Here is a 20,889-nt window from a genome sequence, read left to right as displayed (position 1 = left end):
TGTTGATCTGTTGTTTAACTTCATCAGGTGGATATTTTAGTTCTAAAAAGGTTTGCTGTAGATCTCTTAGGTGAGATTCTCTGTCTGTAGAGTTGGAACAGATGCGGTTGTAACGTAGGGCCTGGCTGTTCATTGTTAGGTTGATGGTGGGGTGAAAGTCATTGAATGTCTGGTGGAAGGTTTCCAGGGTCTGTTGTCCATGTGTCCAGATAATAAAAATATCGTCAATGTATCGCAGGTACAAGAGAGGTTTGAGTGGGTAGGAGTTTAGGAAACGTTGTTCTAAATCTGCCATGAAGATGTTGGCATACTGTGGCATAATATTTAAGAAGGCAGGCAGAGGAGATAACAGCAATTCAATAGGGCCATTTTTGCTCCCTGCTCCGGATGCTGATGACATTCAATCTGAATATGCTGTTATCTGCATTAGCTTGTGGCTCAACTGGCACTGAGAAAACTTGAAAGCCTCTGCAGAGAGATCCATACTTCATTTTTTGTTTTCTGGAGATGTTGGCAAGGGACACGACTGCAACACACTCCAACAAAACCACAGCCTTGTTTCATTAGGATTACTGCTTTTGGACTCTTTATCACACTTAGGACATGCTGAGCCATCAAAAACAAAAAGCAAACAAACTACATCACACAATGGGAGAAACTGCATTCCTTTGTGGGGAGACGCAGTCATCACCAAGAACTAAGACTTTTAAGGGACAGCTGAACCACAGAGCTGAACTGGTGTAGTTATGCCCTCTTTTGTGGTAATGGCAGGGGGATAGAAACTGTCTAAGACCATTGTCACACCCTAATTAAACTACAGTGGTACCTCTACTTACAAATAGCTCTACTTATGAATTTTTCTACTTACAAATGGAGCTCCATCTGCCATCTTGGATGCGGTTTAGATAGGATTTTTTCTACTTACGAATTTTAGATAGGGTTGCTTCTACTTACAATTTTTTTCTCCCAATGCATTCCTATGGGATTCGACTTACAAATTTTTTCGACTTACAAATGTGTGTTTGGAACGCATTAAATTCGTAAGTAGAGGTACCACTGTATATTTCCTAAGATTTTTCAGTGCAGTGGTGAGAAAGCTTTTTAACCACAAGGGCAATAGGTGGCAGAGGAAAGGACCAGACCCTGGGATGGGCAGAACCAGCTTTCCCTTTACTCAGGGCTTTTTTTCAGCCAGAACTCAGATGGGTGCCATTGCCATTCTAAGAGAACAAGGAAGGTGTTCGTGGCAAGTTCCAGCACCTTTTTCTAGGAAAATAGCACTGCCTTTACTCCATCTCACTCTTAAACACAAACACACGCCTCTCTTTAACCCTGTCCCCTTGAGACTGCTGGAAAGGTGAATGGCTGAGCAGCAAAAGTGGATGGGGCCCTCTGGGGCTTGGCAGGTCAGCCACAGAGTGTCTAAGTGCCCACTCACGTGTATTTTAGAGGAAGCCGTGACAGTTAAAAGTGTTGTATTGGTTGAAAGTGTAAATATGCCATTAGAAAAGTTGAAAGTGTAAATATGCCATTATAGAAGGTCATATAGTAGTGCAGTGGCTGTGGATGAAACTGACCTATGCAGGAACTTTGCCCTATCATTTCCTGCACTGTTATGGCAGCTGCCAAATTCATGTGCAAGCAGCTACCACCATACTATGGTATGGGCCTAACTTCAAGTTGCTGGGAAAACAGTATGCAGCCATATCTTACTGTTTGTTAACTCAGTTTCAGAATCATGCAATAATTCCTTATCTTTCTACAGGTCTTAACTGCTCTGAGCCCACCTAAGGAGACTCGTTAACAGCCATATTATTTTGAGGCTTTGGAGGTGAAAATATTAAACTGCTAGGCAAAGGATTTCAATGAGATTTGCACTTGACTTTGCAATGATAATGCAATGAGCACAGGCTAGCAAGTGACTTCAGAAACCTCAGCTACACCCCCTCATAGCTAAAACATGCTGAAAAAGTATCCCACTGTGACTATTATAATGAGACAATAAACTAACATCTAAACCCACATATTTATGATTTAAGAGACATAAAGGGGGTGACATCACTATGCAATCAAAGCTCTGCTTTGTGTATCTTGCACATTAAAGCTTCTTTCTTTTTTCTTTCTTTTTAAAGGCTCCTGCTGCAACAGTTGCAAGAAATAGCACCTCTGCTTTTATTGAGGCAAATGAGAGTGTAAGCATTGCATAAAATTAATGAAAACTTTGGAAACACCACCAACGAAGAAGCAGCAGAAGTATTAATGCCTTGTGCTTCCTTGTCCCTGGAATGTATGAAACACAATCTGTGCATCTCTTTCACCCAGGAAATGCTCAAGTTATGATGTTTAATTCTATGTAATAAACACACCCAGCTGACAAATGTCAAGGGGGACTGCTGCATTTACAGGTTCTGCAAAAGATTCAGACACTTCTAATAAGGCCCAGTTTTGAAGCCAAATTTGCAAATGTCGAGCAGATGAAGTTTTGCCCATTACAGACTCTACCCTTTCCAAAGGGTTGCTATTATTTGTTTTGGGTTTTTTTGGTGTAAAACCATCCAAAGTTGAACATGGGTCTTTCTGAAATATTTTATTTGTTCACTTAAGATGAGAAAAGTAAGGCAGAAGAAGAATGAAGGAGAAAAAGAAGACATGCTTGCAGCTGAGTGTTGTCAGATTAAATTCCTACAGATATTAGAGCCCTGGTTATAGATTTGTTCTGCTGTTCTATTTTTAAGCCTTCTGTGCTGCAACAGGAAGCTATCATTAAAGTTTCCCTTTGCAGAGTGCTTTCGCAGCAAAATATTATAGCATTTCCCAAATTACACTCATTTGGTTTCCTTACAGTGGTGGAAAAAGGGAGACCACAAACACACTCACACACAAATGCACACACACACAGTTTATAAATTAAGCTGGCACTCCTTTGAGCATGGGTCCGCTTGTAACCCCAAAAGCAATTTGCAACAGTCTTCAGCTGAGGCTAACCGTAGAAAAAATTACAATATCAAATGTATGCAAGTCGGCATTTATGGGAAACAGCAATGAAATGTTATCATTCAGAAGAATGACTAGTGTTGTATCCAGCTGACCAAGGAGTATTTAAAAGGGGTCCAAGTAAGATAGTATACAATTCAGTTTGCAGAAAAAACTAAAGTGGACAATATGTGGTCTCTTAAGTTTTGTGAGCCATTTCTTGTTTGATATTTTGGTCTTATGGTTTTATTGATTGTAGGTCACTTTGGATCCTTCTTTGAAGGCAAGAGAGATCACTTCTCTCAAATTAAATAAATAAGTTAGTGGACTATCACCATCAATATTCTCTCCCATGTGATATTTCTTGCACCTGTTTTTAAACACTGCATACTATATTTCTAGATCAATCATCTTTTTTAGAAGAAGCTGTGGAAAATAAAGCTATTTCAAGACAGTGCGCAAACCATTGCAAGCGAGATCAGTTTCCTCACTTCAATTAATGTTAAAGTCCAACCATCCTTTGTGTTAGAAAGACCTCTGGTTGTTGGCAGAAGCCACAAACACGCACACTATGCCACCTACAGATGACTTACTCTGACGCACTACTGCAGTATAATACCTTTGAAACCTACAAGATTACTACTCCCTCCAGACGGTGTTCCAGGGATTGTGCCAAAGTTTAGCCAAGTTCAATTTTTCTCCTCCTTAAATCTGCATGTCTGAGACATGGTGCACTCACAAAACAGCTGCCATGTGGCTTCTGTAAGTTGGTCCCTGTGGCAGCTGCTTCAACACAGCTTCTTATGCAGGGATCAAGCAATTTCTCATTGAACAGGATTAACAACTTTTGAGCCTTCCAGAAACATGGAGGAAGAGCTATCAATTTGTGGTTGCTCAATACAAATGGCTTGGTGGTGATTTTCTCCATGCAAGAGAAGCAATTAGAAGCAGCCCTTTCTTGACAGATGTTTTACCAGCAAAGGTAACTCTTTAAGAAAAAAGCCTTGCATGGTATTCAGCTAAATTTTACTCTGAGTACACACATTAAAATTAATTGGCAAAACTTAGTCATGTTCATTTATTTCAATGTTTCTACTCTTGAGTAAAACTTGGTTGAAACTCCTTATGTTTCCACATACCTGAACTAAATGGCAAATGAAAATAGTTATCTAGAAGCTCAAGGGATGGATTTTTCTGTTTTTTTCCTTTTCTCATTTTTTTTTCAATTTTAAAAACTGCACAAGCGTTTGTGCAAGATACACCTTTCAGTTTCTTGAGACTGAGGTGAGATGCAAGTAGAGTAGAACTGTCACACAATTTCCAGTGACTCAATCGCCTTCTGTGACACAGGCAGGAAGGGCCACAGCTCAGTGACAGAGCATCAGCATTGCAAGCAGAGTATCCCAGGTTCAATCCCTGAAATCCCTAGTAAGGCTAGGATAGAACCCTGCCTGAAATCCTGGAAAGCTGCTGCCAGTCAGTGTAGACAACACTGAGGTAGATGGTACATGGTCTGCTCAGCATAGGATGCCTTATTACGTTCTTAACGGCTGAGGCAGGGAAAGCTATCCCAAATGTTTAATTTATGTCTCTCTGTGTATCAGCTATGGACATCACTGTGTGACCTGATCCAGCTTTGAAACACTGGGAGCAGAGGCATGCAGTCTGGGGAATTATCTAATTAAGGCTCCTAAGCAACATGCAATAGCTCAAAATCTTCCAAACCACAAAAGAATTCTCCATAAAAATACTTTCCCTTCAGTCAGCAGTCTCTTTCACGCCATCTCCCTTTGCCTCCTCTGAACCCCTTTGTTCAAATAACCTCTGTCAGGACAAAGTCACTCCATGCCTGAGAACTGAGATAATCTAATAATGTTAAGGTTTTAGAGCATTTTCACATAAGACAAATCCCCACTAACAGTCTCTCACAACCTGGTGCCTTCCAAATGTCTTGAACTACAACTCCAATCAGCTTGGTAAGCCAAAATGTCTGGAGGCACCTGGTTTGGGAAGGCTTGTTTACTACCAGTTCAGAGAATTTCTTATGACAACTGGCACTCCAAATGATAGTAAATCAGTAACTTCAAGCCTGAAAAATGTGCAGTCTCTGTGATGGCCACCTTCCCAAGAGATAGTGTAAGACCCAAGGAGTGGCCTACAAATTTCATGATTCTCAGAAAGAATTAAGAAGATTTCACCACATCCTTAGGCTTCATTCTCCTCCCTTTATGTGCAGCCCAGCTCTGGCAAATGAACAGGGCAGCGTTCTTCCCAACAGGCTGTAAATCAGGAGCATCAAATGTTCCCAGGAAGGTTTACTGTTTTTGTAAACGTTTCCAGTAAGAAGCGGCTTAGAGTCAGGAAAGGCAAAAGTCATTACAAGGATCTCTCTTCTGTGTAGGAAACAGTGTGATCCCCCACATGTGTGCTTTACCATGTGAAGAGTACACAACTACATTCACATGCATGAAATGCCCAGCTTGGCATTATCATCCCATTGCATTTATATGCAGCAAAACCACTGACACATGCCATGACAGCCTCCTGCGCCATTTGGTATAGTATACTGCTATTCTGGTAGTCTGCCACAGGAAGCATGTAGCATTATTTGCAGTGTTCAGGTTCTTCCCCCACCCTGCTTCATGGGAAGCTTTTAATATTTGATGTTTCATTGTATTTTTACATTCCGTTGGAAGCTGCCCAGAGTGGCTGCAGCAACCCAGTCAGATGAGAAGGGTACAAATAAATTACTATTACTATTATTACTACTCTGCTACATGCCGATCAGAGTTGGCTACCCACTCCGAGCTCTGCAGTGGGGGTGGGATACGGCAACGGGGGGTGGGGTGGGAGAATTAAATTTCATGATTTAACTTCATCCACCAACCTAGTCCTTAACCTTCAATACACTATTAGGGGATACAGGCAACATCCTCTTTAAACAGATTTCTAAAACATTCCTTTGCACAACCATTCTCAACTATAAACTTAATTTCTTGGCTTACACTATCAGCCTACTAACTTTAGGTTTTAGGTACATTCCCTTCCCTCCCCATGGTCACAAGAACTACCCACAGGAAATAATTAAGAATGAAAGAGCCATATTTACATCAAATGCAAAAAAGTGATCAAATTGGCCTTTTCCTGCCTTCCCTTTTTCGGTCACCTTAAGGACCTTCAGAAGTGGTGCACAGATTAAAAGATGTGAAGAGTTGCTTGTGAAAGCATACAGTGTCTGCAGAGCTGATTTTTGCAATTGGCTCCCATCTGAACATGCTCAGCAGGTAGCACACCTAAATGCCATCTAATTTTGCTGCAAGCAGGCTTGTTTCTACCGCAGAGAAGACAAGACCCAATAAAATGCAATACACCCGCCAGCAATCTGTAGCAATGTTGAATGGCAAGAGAAGCAGCAGCAGCCACCAGCATGTGCATCCTTCAAGGGACCACGTCCCAGAAGTTATTCACCTCGACTCTGCTGCCTGTTGACCATCCCTCCCAGTGTCCATCGCCGGTCCAGGCGTCTCAGGTGTGCCTTGCGTCTCTTAGAAACTATGTTGGAAAATGGATGAGAACATAAAAAAGGAAATAAAAATAAAATGTGATGGGTGGCTGGGTGGGGTGGGAACCAAACTCAACGTAAAACATGGTAACATTAAGGACTAGTCTTGTGTTAGCGAGGATGAGATGTAATAATAGATTGGGATTAGTTTACAAGAAGTGATAGAATAATAAACTACCTGAGGCCCAGGCACAAACAGGCTTTCTCATGGTTCTTCATTTAGTGGACATAAGATCATATTAAACAATAACAGTAATGGGTTGTATGTATCCAGAATTTTGGGAAGTCTTAAGAAATAGACATCAATAATATCACAGCACCTTTGCTTAGAATGCAGGGTGTTTGGAGCATCTTTTTATGACATCTTTGTGGCATAGGAACATTCAGAGCCTTTGCCAAAGTTGAAGCCTGTTCCTTAGATAACTCTGTACGAGCAGAGGGGAGGTCCAAATCTGTACTAGGCAAGATGGAACCTTTAAAGAGGCCTCTACAGTCCGATGTACACCAATTACACCGTTGGCTTGCTCCCATCAGCCCCAGCCAGCATAGCCAATGATAAAGGATATCTGAAAACATCCGTAGGGCAATGGGTTCGCCATGTCTGTCCTGAGTAAAGATGCTACAAGTGCACCCCAACTGTATCTCCCGTTTGTGGATATGAACTTTTCCTCTGATGCAACCTACACTCTATCATTCCTCTGCACTAGGGCTGAAGGGAGCCTTAATGTCATGCACAACTCTGTTTTGGGACAGCATCCTCTGTGCACAGTTATTTATGAGTTGGATAAAGATGTACATATAATGGAATATGACAAAAAGTTAACACTAAAAGGGGAACAAATACTATGATGGGAGAGGATAGACTTGGTCAGCACTAAGCAAAATAGGGCAGTTAATGGCAACACCTTTTGCTGTACGCAGATTCTGATAGCATCTTAGACAAAAAGACTTGCAAACTGGGACAAAGCCAGAATAATATCAACTATATAATACAGTACTGTATACTATTCGTATACATCAGGAAAAATATATATTATGAATACAATTTCATAGATTATATAAACTCCTCTCCCCCACTGTGGTCTATGAAAGATTCAAGACAAGCTGAAAAAAACAACTCAAATAGCTGTGTTAAATCTCTTATGGAAGAACATGGGTGCATTATTGTATACAAACCACAAGGGTCTAGACCACAATTTCTAGAAATCGTTATAAACTCATAAGCATCGTTATAAACTCAAAAGAATCAGCATTAAAAAAATTTTTATTATGCTTTGGAATGATGCCACAACCCATACAAGTGTTACTTCTATGATATGCTGTAAGCCAGGCACCCCCAAACTTCGGCCCTCCAGATGTTATGGACTACAATTCCCATCTTCCCTGACCACTGGTCCTGCTAGCTAGGGAGCATGGGAGTTGCAGGCCAAAACATCAGGAGGGCCGCAGTTTGGGGATGCATGCTGTAAGCCATCCAGAGTGGCTGGGCGGGGTATAAATTAAATAAATTAATAAATTAATCATTCATTCTATAGCCTCTTTTCCTACCAGATCAAGGTAGCCTAGGAAGGCACTTAAAAGGCTTTATTCTTCCCCTTAAATGGCATAAATAACTGTCAATAGGTAACTACTAGCCTTTGTGGTGGTCTTTAATATAGCTATGCTAATTCCTATAGGGTAAAGGTGGGTTTTAATTATAATTCCTCACCCAGATCAATCACAGCTGTTTCTTACCTTCCCCTCCTTTGGACATGTTAATTTCAGAATCATCTCTAATTCCACTTTGGGATTCCAGGTAAGTGGCAGGGACCCAGCCCTGCTCTTCCGAGGTACTTACAAACCACCAACCTGTGAGGGAAAGCAAAGAATAAGTGTTAATTCACTACAGAATCACTGTCCCCTAATAATTTCAAATTCTTCAAAACCAGTGTGTTAAGTCATCCTGGTTATAATGCTAGCACTTCTGCACCCGTTTCTAAAGTTCCTTTTACACTGTATTCCTTTTACTGTATCATGGTGGAATTGTGGCTTTTTGATAAATATAACAATATGTCATGCTAAATTTCATTCACACTGCTGTGTGTGGCGTGGCACAATAGCAGACACGCATGTTTCTGTTCCCCTGTCATTCGCCCATGAAAACGGAGGGAAAGAACTGTATGCTGGAATTCCACCCAAATTTTGTCACATGGCGTGATCCATGCAAACTACAGAAAAATGACAGCACAAAACTCCTGCATTTACCTGGGTTATCAGGAGTGGAAAATTGGTTTTCCCCCCCCCCCCCCGGAAACAATTAACGCAGAAATGAGTGCTAAACATATGCTGGATTTCCAGAAGTGTGAAAGAGCATATAAATGATCAGGGAAGGAAACACCAGGAAAACAGAGTAAAGTGCTGTCTGAATGCTGTTTAAGAGTTGTACTCCTGTTCAAGACTCCAGCCACCCTGGAACAAGAACCTCTATAGTAGGATGGGGAACACAGCAGAACTAATAGAGGTGTATGTGGTGGTGGGGCAGAAATTAAAATGTCATTTTCTCTCTTTCTCCCGCCCTGTCCAAGGCTTCCCTTGCTGTGCTATCCAGCATTAAAGGGTTCTGAGTTGGGGCCTGATGCCAAACATTTTATAAGTATACAGCAGGAGAGGATGAGTCTGGAAAGGGGGGAAGGGAAACTTTTTGCTTTCCTTTCCCATAAAGTAGGAACTGCAAGAACTGCATTTTTTGTATAGAAGTTGGCATATTGCTGGTGGAAATAAAATCACCTAATTGCCTATGTAGGCACAAAAATGTTCTGCATTCCTGGTAAAATCAGACAGGTTGCACCAATTTCCTATATTAAAATGATTCCACACGCTTTTGTAGCCCCACAATTGGGTCCAATTGTGTTGAATAGCTTTTGTAGCCCCACATAATTGTGTCCAAATGCCGTGGAAAACCCCTGGACTATTCAATTGGAAGTGGGAGTGTCAAACTGGAAATTCAAATACTAAAGTTGCAATTAGAATTGGTTTCTTTTCACAGTGCTGCCAAAAGACATTACCCCAACACACTGTGGGTCACATCATAACTAAGGTTTTGCTGCTGCTGCAAGCGTCTGTGGGCAAAGTTCCACTAACAGGATGCTCCTGCCAGTGGAAGTTTTTGCTTCTCTCCCCTTCTCCCTGTAGCGCCTAGGTTAGGTGGACCCTTGGAGCAGCATGAGGGCCAGGGCAGGGGGAAGGGGCAGATCTCCACTGGATTCCAATTCCCCCTGTAAATGAAAATAGCCCTTCTGATCATGGATAACTAGTTAGGATGTAAGCCAATACAGAACTGCAGACAAAGGACAGAAACTATTAACCAAACTTAGCCAAGGCTGTGTGCTTTGCTTCCACTTTTAAATAAAAACAAAATGCCTGTGTGAATTCTACTTCATAATAAGCTCCCTGTTGGAAGGAAATTGACACTCTGCAAAGTTGGACAATTCCTTTCCTATTGATATTCTTTAGCATATGGGTGATGTTAAACACAACAATTAATGAACTTGTAAATATATAAATTCTCACTGAGGCAAGGAAAGAGACTTGCTTAAAACATAACTTTTAAAATGAAGTGGTTAATGGTCCTTCACAAAGCCCAGGTGTTAAGCGCAAATTAGATGCTTTTACTATTGGCTACTTCTCTCTGCCTCTCCCTAGGCACAGAGGCTGAGAAAAGTCAGCTGAAGTTTGCAAGAGTGAGAGATGGCAGGGAGAATAAGTTGGAGCAAGACCTGAGCCTTCTACGCGTACCCTTGGTTTATGAACTAGATCAGTCATCCCCAAACTTTGGCCCTCCAGATGTTTTGGATGCTCTTGGTTTTTGGAGCTGGGCAACCAAAATGAGGGGAGTAGAGAGGGAAAACCAGGAGCAGGTGTGTGTGTGTGTGTGTGCAGCATGGGCCAGAGCATCTGTACCAAACTCCCAGGGCTAACACCAACCCAGGTACCATGCTTTGAATTTAAAATATGCATGGAGATAGGAGACTACACTTGTACAGTGGTGAAAGAAGAGCACTCTGTACATGCTCACTCCCCACATATTCCAGGACTCATACCTGGTAGTGAAAACAAGACTCAAGATGAACCCCGTAGTCTTGACACGAGTTAACTTGGATAGGGGAAACAGGCAAAACCAGTTGCTTATAGCTACAGCAACAGTGTTGCTAAAAGGAAAGTGAGAATGGGGAAAGTAAATTGTTGTGTAAGGGAAACATACTATAGCCACCATTTGTAGTTTGCTGGCAAGGAAGTGGGGCCCCATTGGATACAGTAGGGCAAACATATGTAGGATTTAGTTGAAAGCTTGTGGAGGAAGAAGAGAGGCTGTAGCTGTTGGAAGTAGCAAGCAAAAAGGCACCCTGCATTTACTCAGAGGAAAACTGCTATTTCAGCATAAGAATTCTCTGGCATGGATTCACCAACTGACATTTGATATTGCTCTAGTTCAGCATTCCTCAGACATAAATGTGGACCAGAGCCTACTGCATGGCATAAAATATAGTGCATTAGTGAGTATGCCTTGTAATCTATGGTTTGCCTCACTGCTTTAGTTATCTAGATTAATCTGCTTACATGCACCTTTAATTCCCATTTTCCACTTGCATTTCATTTGAATCTCAATTGTGATGGCCCCACTGGTTTTCAACAGGGCAGAATCCCAAATCTGCCCCAACCATGCACAGGAGGGTTCCCTATTTTACTGTGCAAATAACAGGAGGATAACATTCAAAGCTCATACTCTATAATCTAATTCTGCATGTGAAAGTGCTCTACTCCAAAAGTGGAGGCATGCATGCATGCATATCAAAGTTAGATATTCTTAAAATAATCTAAGACAATTCTAGGAACCTCTCTCTTGTTCCCCTAAATGTTCCAAAAGGGAATCAAAAATAAAAACAGAGCAGCACCGATGACACCAGAGCCATTACTAGCATCATTTCATCAAGAGGCAGAGATTTCCATTTCCAAGAGAGATTTGGAAAACTTTGCTTCACATTATTCCTGGTCAGGGAATTTAGTTACACTTTTTCACAGCAAGAGGGAGATTCTCCTGACATGACGTTTACCCACAGCAGCCAGCTGCCATAAATAATATTATTATTTAAAAAGAATACCAACACCACCAACTCATTTCAAAAAGGCCTACTGCTGAAAAGGAGGAATAGATAATGGCAGGGCAGGATAGGAGGCATGTTGGAGTTGAACATGCAACTGTAATTATGACGCAGAAGTAAACAGACCAGAAGCTGATACACATCTGATCCTAATTAGATGGAAACGGTCCTATGAATTCTTCTTCAGAAGCAAACGTTAGCCTGAGTGAAAAGAGCTGCACTATAAAGTTAACACTCTAGTAAAAACCATGACCTTTGAAGCATTTCATTTCACCCTGAACTTTGGTTTTGTGCCTTACTATTTCACAAAACAGAAAAGTTGGAAAAGACCTAAAATACTATTTTCAACTCTGCATATAGCTTAAAACAGTTGAGCCAAACCAAGCCATTCCATACCCAAGTACAGCAGGGGGTTCTTGAACTTTCTACCCCCAGGGCCCACTTAAGAAGGCTGAGAATTACTGAGGCCCACTAGTCACAAAATGGTGGCATATGGAAGCAGAGTTTAGCATAACCAGCAGGCAAGTGCTGTCATTTCCTACAGATATCTAATCCATCTTTGGAAATTGCTAAATACTTTGCCACAGTGCTTGCATTGTGGCAGGGAGTTCCATACTTCAGGTTTCCTCAAGCTAAGTACAGATATTAGCTCTGGGGGTATGGTGACTTAGCGTTCCTATTTTAGGCAGAATTTGCTGATCCAGAAGCTCTAAGTGGAGAAGTCTTTGTCCTTCATTTTTTTCTTTCCTAACCTCACATACTTCTCAAAGTATTATTACCCATCTCCTGTAATTTCTTCTTCCATTCTCCTTTCACAATCAACTTGTAACTTATCCCCCCCTTCCCACTGCCAACTGCCAGTTTCTTTCATTCCTCTTCCCTGATCCTTTCACATCCCCATGTCAATGGTTTTCCTCGCCAATATCCTGCCTTCCTGTATGGTCTATATTTGGTGGTGGTCCAGTGGGGGTGTTTGGTCTAGGAAAAACAAAACAAAAACAAAGCAGTGATCTACTTCACCATCTATACCAACTTCCACATTGACAGAAATAAACAAACAAAAATCCACCCAATCATATTGCATTGTGCTCCACTCAGGGTTAGCCCTGCTGGGTGAAGTGATTTAATTCAGGCGCAGCTTGCAAACAGATGGAAAGCAGGGACTAATGTTAAAATGGTGTGCCAAGTTTTAAAAGTGTTGGCTTGAGCAGTTTTAAGGTCCACATGGCAGCCAGGAGACAGAGTTGATTGGGTAGTATAGTGGTACCTTGGTTTGCAACCACTTTGGATTACAACCGTTTCGGATTACAACCACGTCAAACCCAGAAGTGTGTGTCCCCTTTTTTGGATTACAGCCCTTTTTTATTACAACTAATTTTTGGGGGGAGGACCCATTGGCGAAAGTGCGCTTTGGGTTACAACCTGTTTTGGTTTACAACCAGACCTCCAGAACGGATTATGGTTGTAAACCAAGGTACCACTGTATATCAACACATACACACATGTGAATGAATGAATGAATGAATGAATGACCTTGGGCTGGCACTCCATTAGCTCTTCCTTTAATTTCTTTATCAGAAGTGTTATTGTTATTCCCAAGGATCAGCCAGAGATAACTTGTTTTCCTTGCCAACGCATATCTAGCCATTAAGCTCAATGTCTGGCTGTATATAATTACCAGCTTAAAACACAGTAAGGCTGTTTTCCCCGTTTTGTTTAAAATAGCATTTGCATGTTGTTGCACACAGTTGTTTGTGCTTCCAAGTCATCCACTGCCTGTCCACACCAGTGGGCAGAGAGGGGGCATGGATGTTTTTAGATGGCTTACATTTTCAAATCAGATCAACACTGGTTTGGGGGCAAATGCAGCAAAATGCAGTATTTCTCAAGGAACTACAGGATAGATGTGGATTGTTACTACCGGTAATGGCATGTGGATGTGGCTTCACAAACTGGCAGTGGGAGTGCACTGGATTCAGAATATATTGGGAGTGTGTACACAGCCACACTCAAGTCATTGCTTAGATCCAAAGTGATTCTGTAGATAGGATGAAAGTTACCTTAAAGGCGTGAAGTGATAATCAGTATGTTCATCATCCTGGGATGTTAAGGCTACTTTCACAGAGCAGTAAATGCTATGCAATCCTACCTCACACTCTGCTTGTTCACTCCTATTCAGTTGTGAGGAGTGACCAGGTGAAGAGGACAAGGCTCCTGCACTTTTAATTGTGGCCTGAAAGAAGGAAATCCAGCAGGTCTAGCCTGCATGACAACTGCAGCATGGTAAACATACCATGCTGAAGTCAGGTTTCTTACTCAAACGCACCAAAAAAGACACTATTAAATGTATGAAATAACAAGGAAAGGAGAGTGCTGGATTTAACAAAACATAATGCTATGAACCTGCTGAAAAAATTGGGTCAAATATGGTTTGGATTGGGAGGTCCCCAATAAAATATCCACAAGAAGTAAGCCAACCTTCCTTTATGAAATGGGGGTGAAAGACAAAACACTTGCAATAAGATGTTGGGAAATTGGGAGCAACTGTGTGTGAAACTGTTTTACACACATCACCAGTTTCCTTCAAATTATGTTAAAAATAAAGTATTCAAGGCAGTAGTTGATAATATAATTTGAACTTCATGGCTGAAATCCTGTAAACCATTAGGAAAAAATAAGTCCCATGAGACCCAAACTGATCTTATGCACATAGCAAAGCACGAGAATCCAGTCAAACTAGATACGCATTGTGGTCAGCACTTATTTTTCTTACAGATTAGGTCTTCCAGGTGCAAAAAGGCATACAAAACATGTGCATGGAGTATTTATGGACCCAGAGCCTGCTGCTGCATAATTTAAACAAAGAGCACCCTTACTGAAGCTGTGAAATTCCACCCACCATTTTTAACAAACACTTCGGCACAAACAAGGTTTCCATTTTCAAGGAGCTTAAGAATATGATGAAGTTGCATCTTTTGGGTTTCTATCTGCCATGAATTTGTGTGTGCTGAGACATTGATGACACAACCTACATATTTTTTGTATGATGAGATGTGCAGTGGTAGTTAGCCTTTTTGGCAGTTATGCCACAAGTCAAATTCAAGGATGTATGCGTATGTGTTGCTACACTACAATATATAAGCAACTCCTTCTGTACTGGCACGGGAGTGGCAGACAGAAATATAGTACAGACTATGTCATAGCTAGGAACGTAGCCGACCCTCTCCAACTCCTGCATAAGTGTGCCCCAAACTCCAGTTATCTGTGTCACTTTGGCATCCATGCCATAGACTGGACACCTAGTGGCGGCTGTGCCTTTGCCATATTCTGAGATATCTGACTACAAAGAACTCCCTCCAGCTCAAAAAGGGCTCTCAAGGAAGAAACACTTGAGGCAGTTGCCTTAGACTCCATCTTAAGCAAATTGTCTAGCCCTGAAGGGGAAAAAATGTTTAGTCAAGAGCTACATAGAAGGAATCAAGATTGTTGTACTATAAGCCAAAAGCCCCTCTCTTGGCCAGATGGATATACACCCTGTACTGTATACATTTCTTAAGAGACTTCACTTTCAAAAACCAGAATGAAGCAATGTATTCATGGAGCTGCCCCCGCCCTGCATTTATTCCTTTCTCTGTGCAGGAGTTGAGCACAATCCGTTATTACAACTATTCTGCAACAACATCTGCAGAGTATTATGTAAAGTTCTCTCTGCATGCTGCCAAGACAGTATGAGGTTCATTCTGGCTCCTGCACCATTGGTTGTGACTGAGCAGAATAATATTCTTTGCTGTATGTACTTCGTACGACTATCTTACTCCTTTCATCGAAAGGCATCAAAGTTTGAGGGCCACAGCACCAGGCTAACTTCATGCCCCTGCCGCCACCACCACCATTTTCCTTAATTGCATTTTAAAACAAATCTGCAGAACAAAGTCCAAATTCACATGCATTCAATCACTTTGCTTAAGCAAGCTCTAGCAGAATACCCTATCCATTCTGCTTATTTGTCTGTATACATTAGAAGAGATAAACTGACTGGCTTGCCCTTCTGCTTACACTAATTCACCCTTCCTGAAGGACCTACACTGGCTCCCAGTAGTTTCCGAGCACAATTTGAAGTGTTGATGCTGACCTTTAAAGCCCTAAACGGCCTCGGTCCAGTATACCTGAAGAAGTGTCTCCACCCCCATTGTTCAGCCCAGACACTGAGGTCCAGGCGAGGAGTGAGGTTACAGGGAACCAGGCAGAGGGCCGTCTCAGTAGTGGCACCCGCCATGTGGAACACCCTCCCATCAGATGTCAAGGAAATAAACAACTATCCGACTTTTAGAAGACATCTGAAGGCAGCCCTGTTTAGGGAAGTTTTTTATGCCTGATGTTTTACCATTTTTATATACACTGTAAGCCACCCAGAGTGGCTGGGGAAACCCAGCCAGATGGGCAGGATATAAATAATAAAATCTTCTTCTTCTTCTTCTTCTTCTTCTTCTTCTTCTTCTTCTTCATAATAATAATAATAATAATAATAATAATTTATTATTTATACCCCGCCCATCTGGCCGGGTTCCCCCAGCCACTCTGGGCGGCTTCCAAAAAAACAAATTCTAAAATACAGAAATCCATCAAACATTAAAAGCTTCCCTAAACAGGGCTGCCTTGAGATGCCTTCTAAAGGTCTGGTAATTGTTCTCTTTGACCTCTAGTGGGAGGGCATTCCACAGGGTGGGTGCCACTACCGAGAAGGCCCTCTGCCTGGTTCCCTGTAACTTGGCTTCTCGTAATGAGGGAACCGCCAGAAGGCCCTCGGAGCTGGACCTCAGTGTCCGGGCAGAACGATGGGGGTGGAGACGCTCCTTCAGGTATACCGGACCGAGGCCATTTAGGGCTTTAAAGGTCAACACCAACACTTTGAATTGTGCTCGGAAACGTGCTGGGAGCCAATGTAGGTCTTTTAGGACCGGTGTTATGTGATCTCGGCGGCCGCTCCCAGTCACCAGTCTAGCTGCCGCATTCTGGATTAGTTGTAGTTTCCGGGTCACCTTCAAAGGTAGCCCCACGTAGAGCGCATTGCAGTAGTCCAAGCGAGAGATAACTAGAGCATGCACCACTCTGGAGAGACAGTCAGTGGGCAGGTAGGGACTCAGCCTGCGTACCAGATGGAGCTGATAAACAGCTGCCCTGGACACGGAGTTGACCTGTGCCTCCATGGACAGCTGTGAGTCTAAAATGACTCCCAGGCTGCGCACCTGGTCTTTCAGGGGCACAGTTACCCCATTCAGGACCAGAGAGTCCTCCACACCCGCCCGCCTCCTGTCCCCCACAAACAGTACTTCTGTCTTGTCAGGATTCAATCTCAATCTGTTAGCCACCATCCATCCTCCAACCGCCTCCAAGCACTCACACAGGACCTTCACCGCCTTCACTGATTCTGATTTAAAAGAGAGGTAGAGCTGGGTATCATCAGCATACTGATGGACACCCAGCCCAAACCCCCTGATGATCTCTCCCAGCGGCTGCATATAGATGTTAAAAAGCATGGGGGAGAGGACAGAACCCTGAGGCACCCCACAAGTGAGAGCCCAGGGGTCTGAACACTCATCCCCCACCACCACTTTCTGAACACGGCCCAGGAGGAAGGAGCGGAACCACTGCATGACAGTGCCCCCAGCTCCCAAGCCCTCTAGACGGTCCAGAAGGATGTTATGGTCGATGGTGTCAAAAGCCGCTGAGAGATCCAGCAGAACAAGGAAACAGCTCTTACCTTTGTCCCTAGCCCGCCGGAGATCATCGACCAGTGCGACCAAGGCAGTTTCAGTCCCATGATGAGGCCTGAATCCTGACTGGAAGGGATCCAAATGGTCCGCTTCTTCCAGGCGTGCCTGGAGTTGTTCCGCAACCACTCGCTCAATCACCTTGCCCAAGAATGGAAGATTTGAGACTGGGCGATAGTTGGCCATATTGGCCGGATCTAAAGATGGTTTTTTAAGAAGCGGTTTAATAACCGCCTCTTTCAGCGGGTCTGGGAAGGTTCCCTCATGGAGAGAAGCATTTACCAACCCGCGAAGCCCATCGCCCAGCCCTTCCTGGCTAGCTTTTATAAGCCAGGATGGGCAAGGATCAAGGAGACAGGTGGTTGGTTTCATTCGTCTAAGCAGCCTGTCCACATCCTCGGAGGTAACAGATTGAAATTGATCCCACAAAACTTGACTAGACAGGACTCTAGCACTCCCCCGCCCCGGCCCTGCTCCCACGGTGGAGTCTACCTCTTCCCGAATCTGAGCGACTTTATCTGCAAAAAACTTTGCAAAATCATTGCAGGAGATCATGTGGCCCGTACTGGGCCCGGATGGAGCAGGTGGTTCTGCTAAATTGCGAACCACCTGGAAGAGTCTCCTGCTGCTGTTTTCTGCAGATGCGATGGAGACGGTGAAGAAGGTCCTCTTCGCCGTCGCCATTGCCACTTGGTAGGCTCGAAGTTGAGCTCTAGCCCGTGTCCGGTCTGATTCAAAATGAGTTTTCCGCCACCGGCGCTCTAGCCGTCTCAACGACTGTTTCATTGCCCTCAGCGCCGGGGAAAACCACGGGGCTGTCCGGGCTCCATGCAATCTGAGAGGGCGCTTCGGAGCCAGACAGTCAATAGCGCTGGTTAACTCCGCATTCCAGCGGGCCACCAGGGAATCAGCTGAAAGGCCATCGACATGGGATAAAACATCCCCTACCACTCTTTGGAAGCCAATTGGATCCATTAAGTAGCGGGGGCGGACCATCCGAATCGGTCCCACCTCCCTGCAGAGGGGAAGGGTTGCGGAGAAGTCCAGTTGCACCAGAAAGTGATCTGACCATGGCACTTCTTTTGTTTCGCTTTTACTTAATGTCAGATCACCAACATCCATAGAGGTAAACACCAAGTCCAAGGCATGTCCGCGGCTATGAGTTGGGCCAGACTTATTCAGGGACAGCCCCATGGTGGCCATGCTTTCCACGAAGTCCCGAGCGGCTCCTTGTAAGGTCGTGTCGGCATGGATGTTAAAATCCCCTAAGACAACCAAGCTAGGTGTCTCCAGGAGCACATCCGACACGACCTGAAGCAGCTCGGGCAGGGAATCCCGAGGGAATTCTTCTTCTTCTTCTTCTTCTTCTTCTTCTTCTTCTTCTTCTTCTTCTTCTTCTTCTTCTTCTTCTTCTTCTTCTTCTTCTTCTTCTTCTTCTTCTTCTTCTTCTTCCTCCTCCTCCTCCTCCTCCTCCTCTTCCTCTTCCTCTTCCTCTTCCTCTTCACCACTGAATTATCTCTCATTGTAGAATCAGATATGTGTTGTTGGATAACTAGTGGGATAGCCACCTGGTCCACCCAACCTCATACAGAAAAATGAGAGAGATCCAAGGGCTTCCTTACATGAATAGTGCTGTGTGTGTGTGTGTGTGTGTGTGTGTGTAAAGCTGACCTCCCCCCATATCCAGAAGGATTACATCGTAACTCAAGTGAAGAGCAGTGGTGTGTACAATGGCCTGAAAAGGTTTAGAAAAACAGAACTAAGAATCACACAGATGAACCATGCCCCTAGCTACAAAAAGAATTCAGGGTCATTGGCCAAACATTCCTTCCAAAAACATGGTGATCAGTCAGTTCCAAAATGTGAAAACAAAGCCCATCTGCCTAGCCTCACCCAGGAGAAAGCTCTCATAGCTCAAGTCCATCCCACTTGAATATCTGGGATATCTGACATTCAATATTTGCACTTGAAAAGTTCTACATTGATTAAGAATGTATGTAATGTTTTCCATTTTAGAGAAATTAAGAAGATGCACCAAATTCCAGAACACAAACGCTTCAAACAACATAATGGATGTTCCTTGTTCAGAACACCTCTCCTCCATAACTGCCTAAAGAACACTTAGTACTGGTTCAGAATTTTTGGGAGGTTTGATTAGGTGAGCACATACATTACAACTTATGTAATAGATTGGAAGCTGTCAGAACTGTTCAATAGGAGGCAATCCCTCATACCGCTAGTCAGTAATTTCCCTTCAACCGTGCAGAATGCACAACACAACTGATCACTGGGATTTGTGCCAGACATTCTCTGTGTATTGCATACATAGACCAAGAAGCTATGCATAATGTTTTTACCCCACTCCCAGTTTCAGAGTATTTGTTAAAATCTGCTACTAATAATAGTTCCTATAATGAATTCACTGTGTTTTGCCAGCAAAGTCTGCAAAATGACACAGAAGGAACAAAGCTGTATGTTGCTAGCTATAGGTATGATTTGGGGAAAATATTCAGGAGATAGATGGTGTGGCCACAGACAAAAAAGCTTGCAGAGTAGATGTTAACTTTATTAACATATCACACACATGTTCATTTATTTATAGAGGAAAGTGATCTTTTTATCCAGTGGCAAGAAGATCTGCAAAATCAGTTTCCTCCTCATAACAAACTTCAATTCTCTCTGGCTGTCAAGTTCAATGCTTTTTGAAAACAGGACTGAGTACCCAGAGTGGTGTACAGTATAACCATAAAACTGCAGTTTGTTCGATTAAAGGACAACTAAAAAAAACTTTCCAAAGGCAACAAAGAACATAATTCAGCCAAAACCTAAACACAAAAATCTAAAGCAGCAGCAGGAGAATAAAAGGGATTTCCCATAGAAAGTGGCAGCAGAATTAGGTCACTATCAAAATTTCTAGTGAAAGAGATGTAAAAAGAAAGCTTGACAGATTTTAAATGAGAACACTGTGGTACAACCAAATAAAAGGCTCCAACGAATGGATGACCAAAGCCAAGTTACTCCTTTTCAGACTCCAGGAGTGTATCTGTGAAATTTAGAGGGGTTGGTTTTTTGTGTGGTCCAAATGTGAATCCTATCTGTGGACATTGAATTGCATTTACCGTGTTACTGCCCACTCATTTGGTTGGAGAGATCCTTTTAGAGCTCTTCGTAATCCCATTTTGCTTTAACCACCCTGAAACAATTTGGTGAGTCACCACTCACCCCTGACTCTAAATCTTTACGAACAAGTTAAAAAGCACAGGTCCCAATACCAATCCTGGGGGGACTCTTCTTTCTACATCTTCCATTGAGAGAAATCTCAATGCTCTCCGCTTCCTGTGTCGAAATCTTTTTGACAGTCTAAGGACAGAATGTGGACTGGATCACCTCTATCAATAAGCTTGTTGACACTCTCAAAGAATTCTAACAGGTTAGTGAGAATTCT

At 42.9% G+C, this 20,889-nt stretch overlaps 2 protein-coding genes across 13 annotated transcripts in view; one reads left to right on the top strand and one right to left on the bottom strand.

Annotated features, from left to right (window-relative positions):
- The window catches only part of NEURL1 (neuralized E3 ubiquitin protein ligase 1), a 96,577-nt gene extending 93,263 nt beyond the window's left edge, over nucleotides 1-3,314 (top strand). For both annotated transcript variants that reach the window (XR_015950002.1, XM_088669627.1), the window contains exon 7: nucleotides 2,133-3,314. The gene's annotated coding sequence lies outside the window, so the exon portion shown is untranslated. The remainder of the gene's footprint in view (nucleotides 1-2,132) is intronic.
- Nucleotides 1-20,889, bottom strand: part of SH3PXD2A (SH3 and PX domains 2A) — a 267,552-nt gene that overhangs the window by 25,915 nt on the left and 220,748 nt on the right. For all 11 annotated transcript variants that reach the window (XM_088669620.1, XM_088669619.1, XM_088669621.1 and 8 more), the window contains 2 exons: nucleotides 8,270-8,383; nucleotides 6,442-6,525 (listed from right to left, as the gene is read on the bottom strand). In XM_088669620.1, coding sequence (XP_088525746.1) covers nucleotides 6,442-6,525; nucleotides 8,270-8,383 — 198 coding nt within the window. The remainder of the gene's footprint in view (nucleotides 1-6,441; nucleotides 6,526-8,269; nucleotides 8,384-20,889) is intronic.

This window comes from Zootoca vivipara, chromosome 5, assembly GCF_965207765.1.
Source record: "Zootoca vivipara chromosome 5, rZooViv2.hap1.1, whole genome shotgun sequence".
NCBI lineage: Eukaryota > Metazoa > Chordata > Lepidosauria > Squamata > Lacertidae > Zootoca > Zootoca vivipara.
Note: the sequence above shows the minus strand (reverse complement) of the source record. Positions and strands in the feature narration are given on the sequence as shown.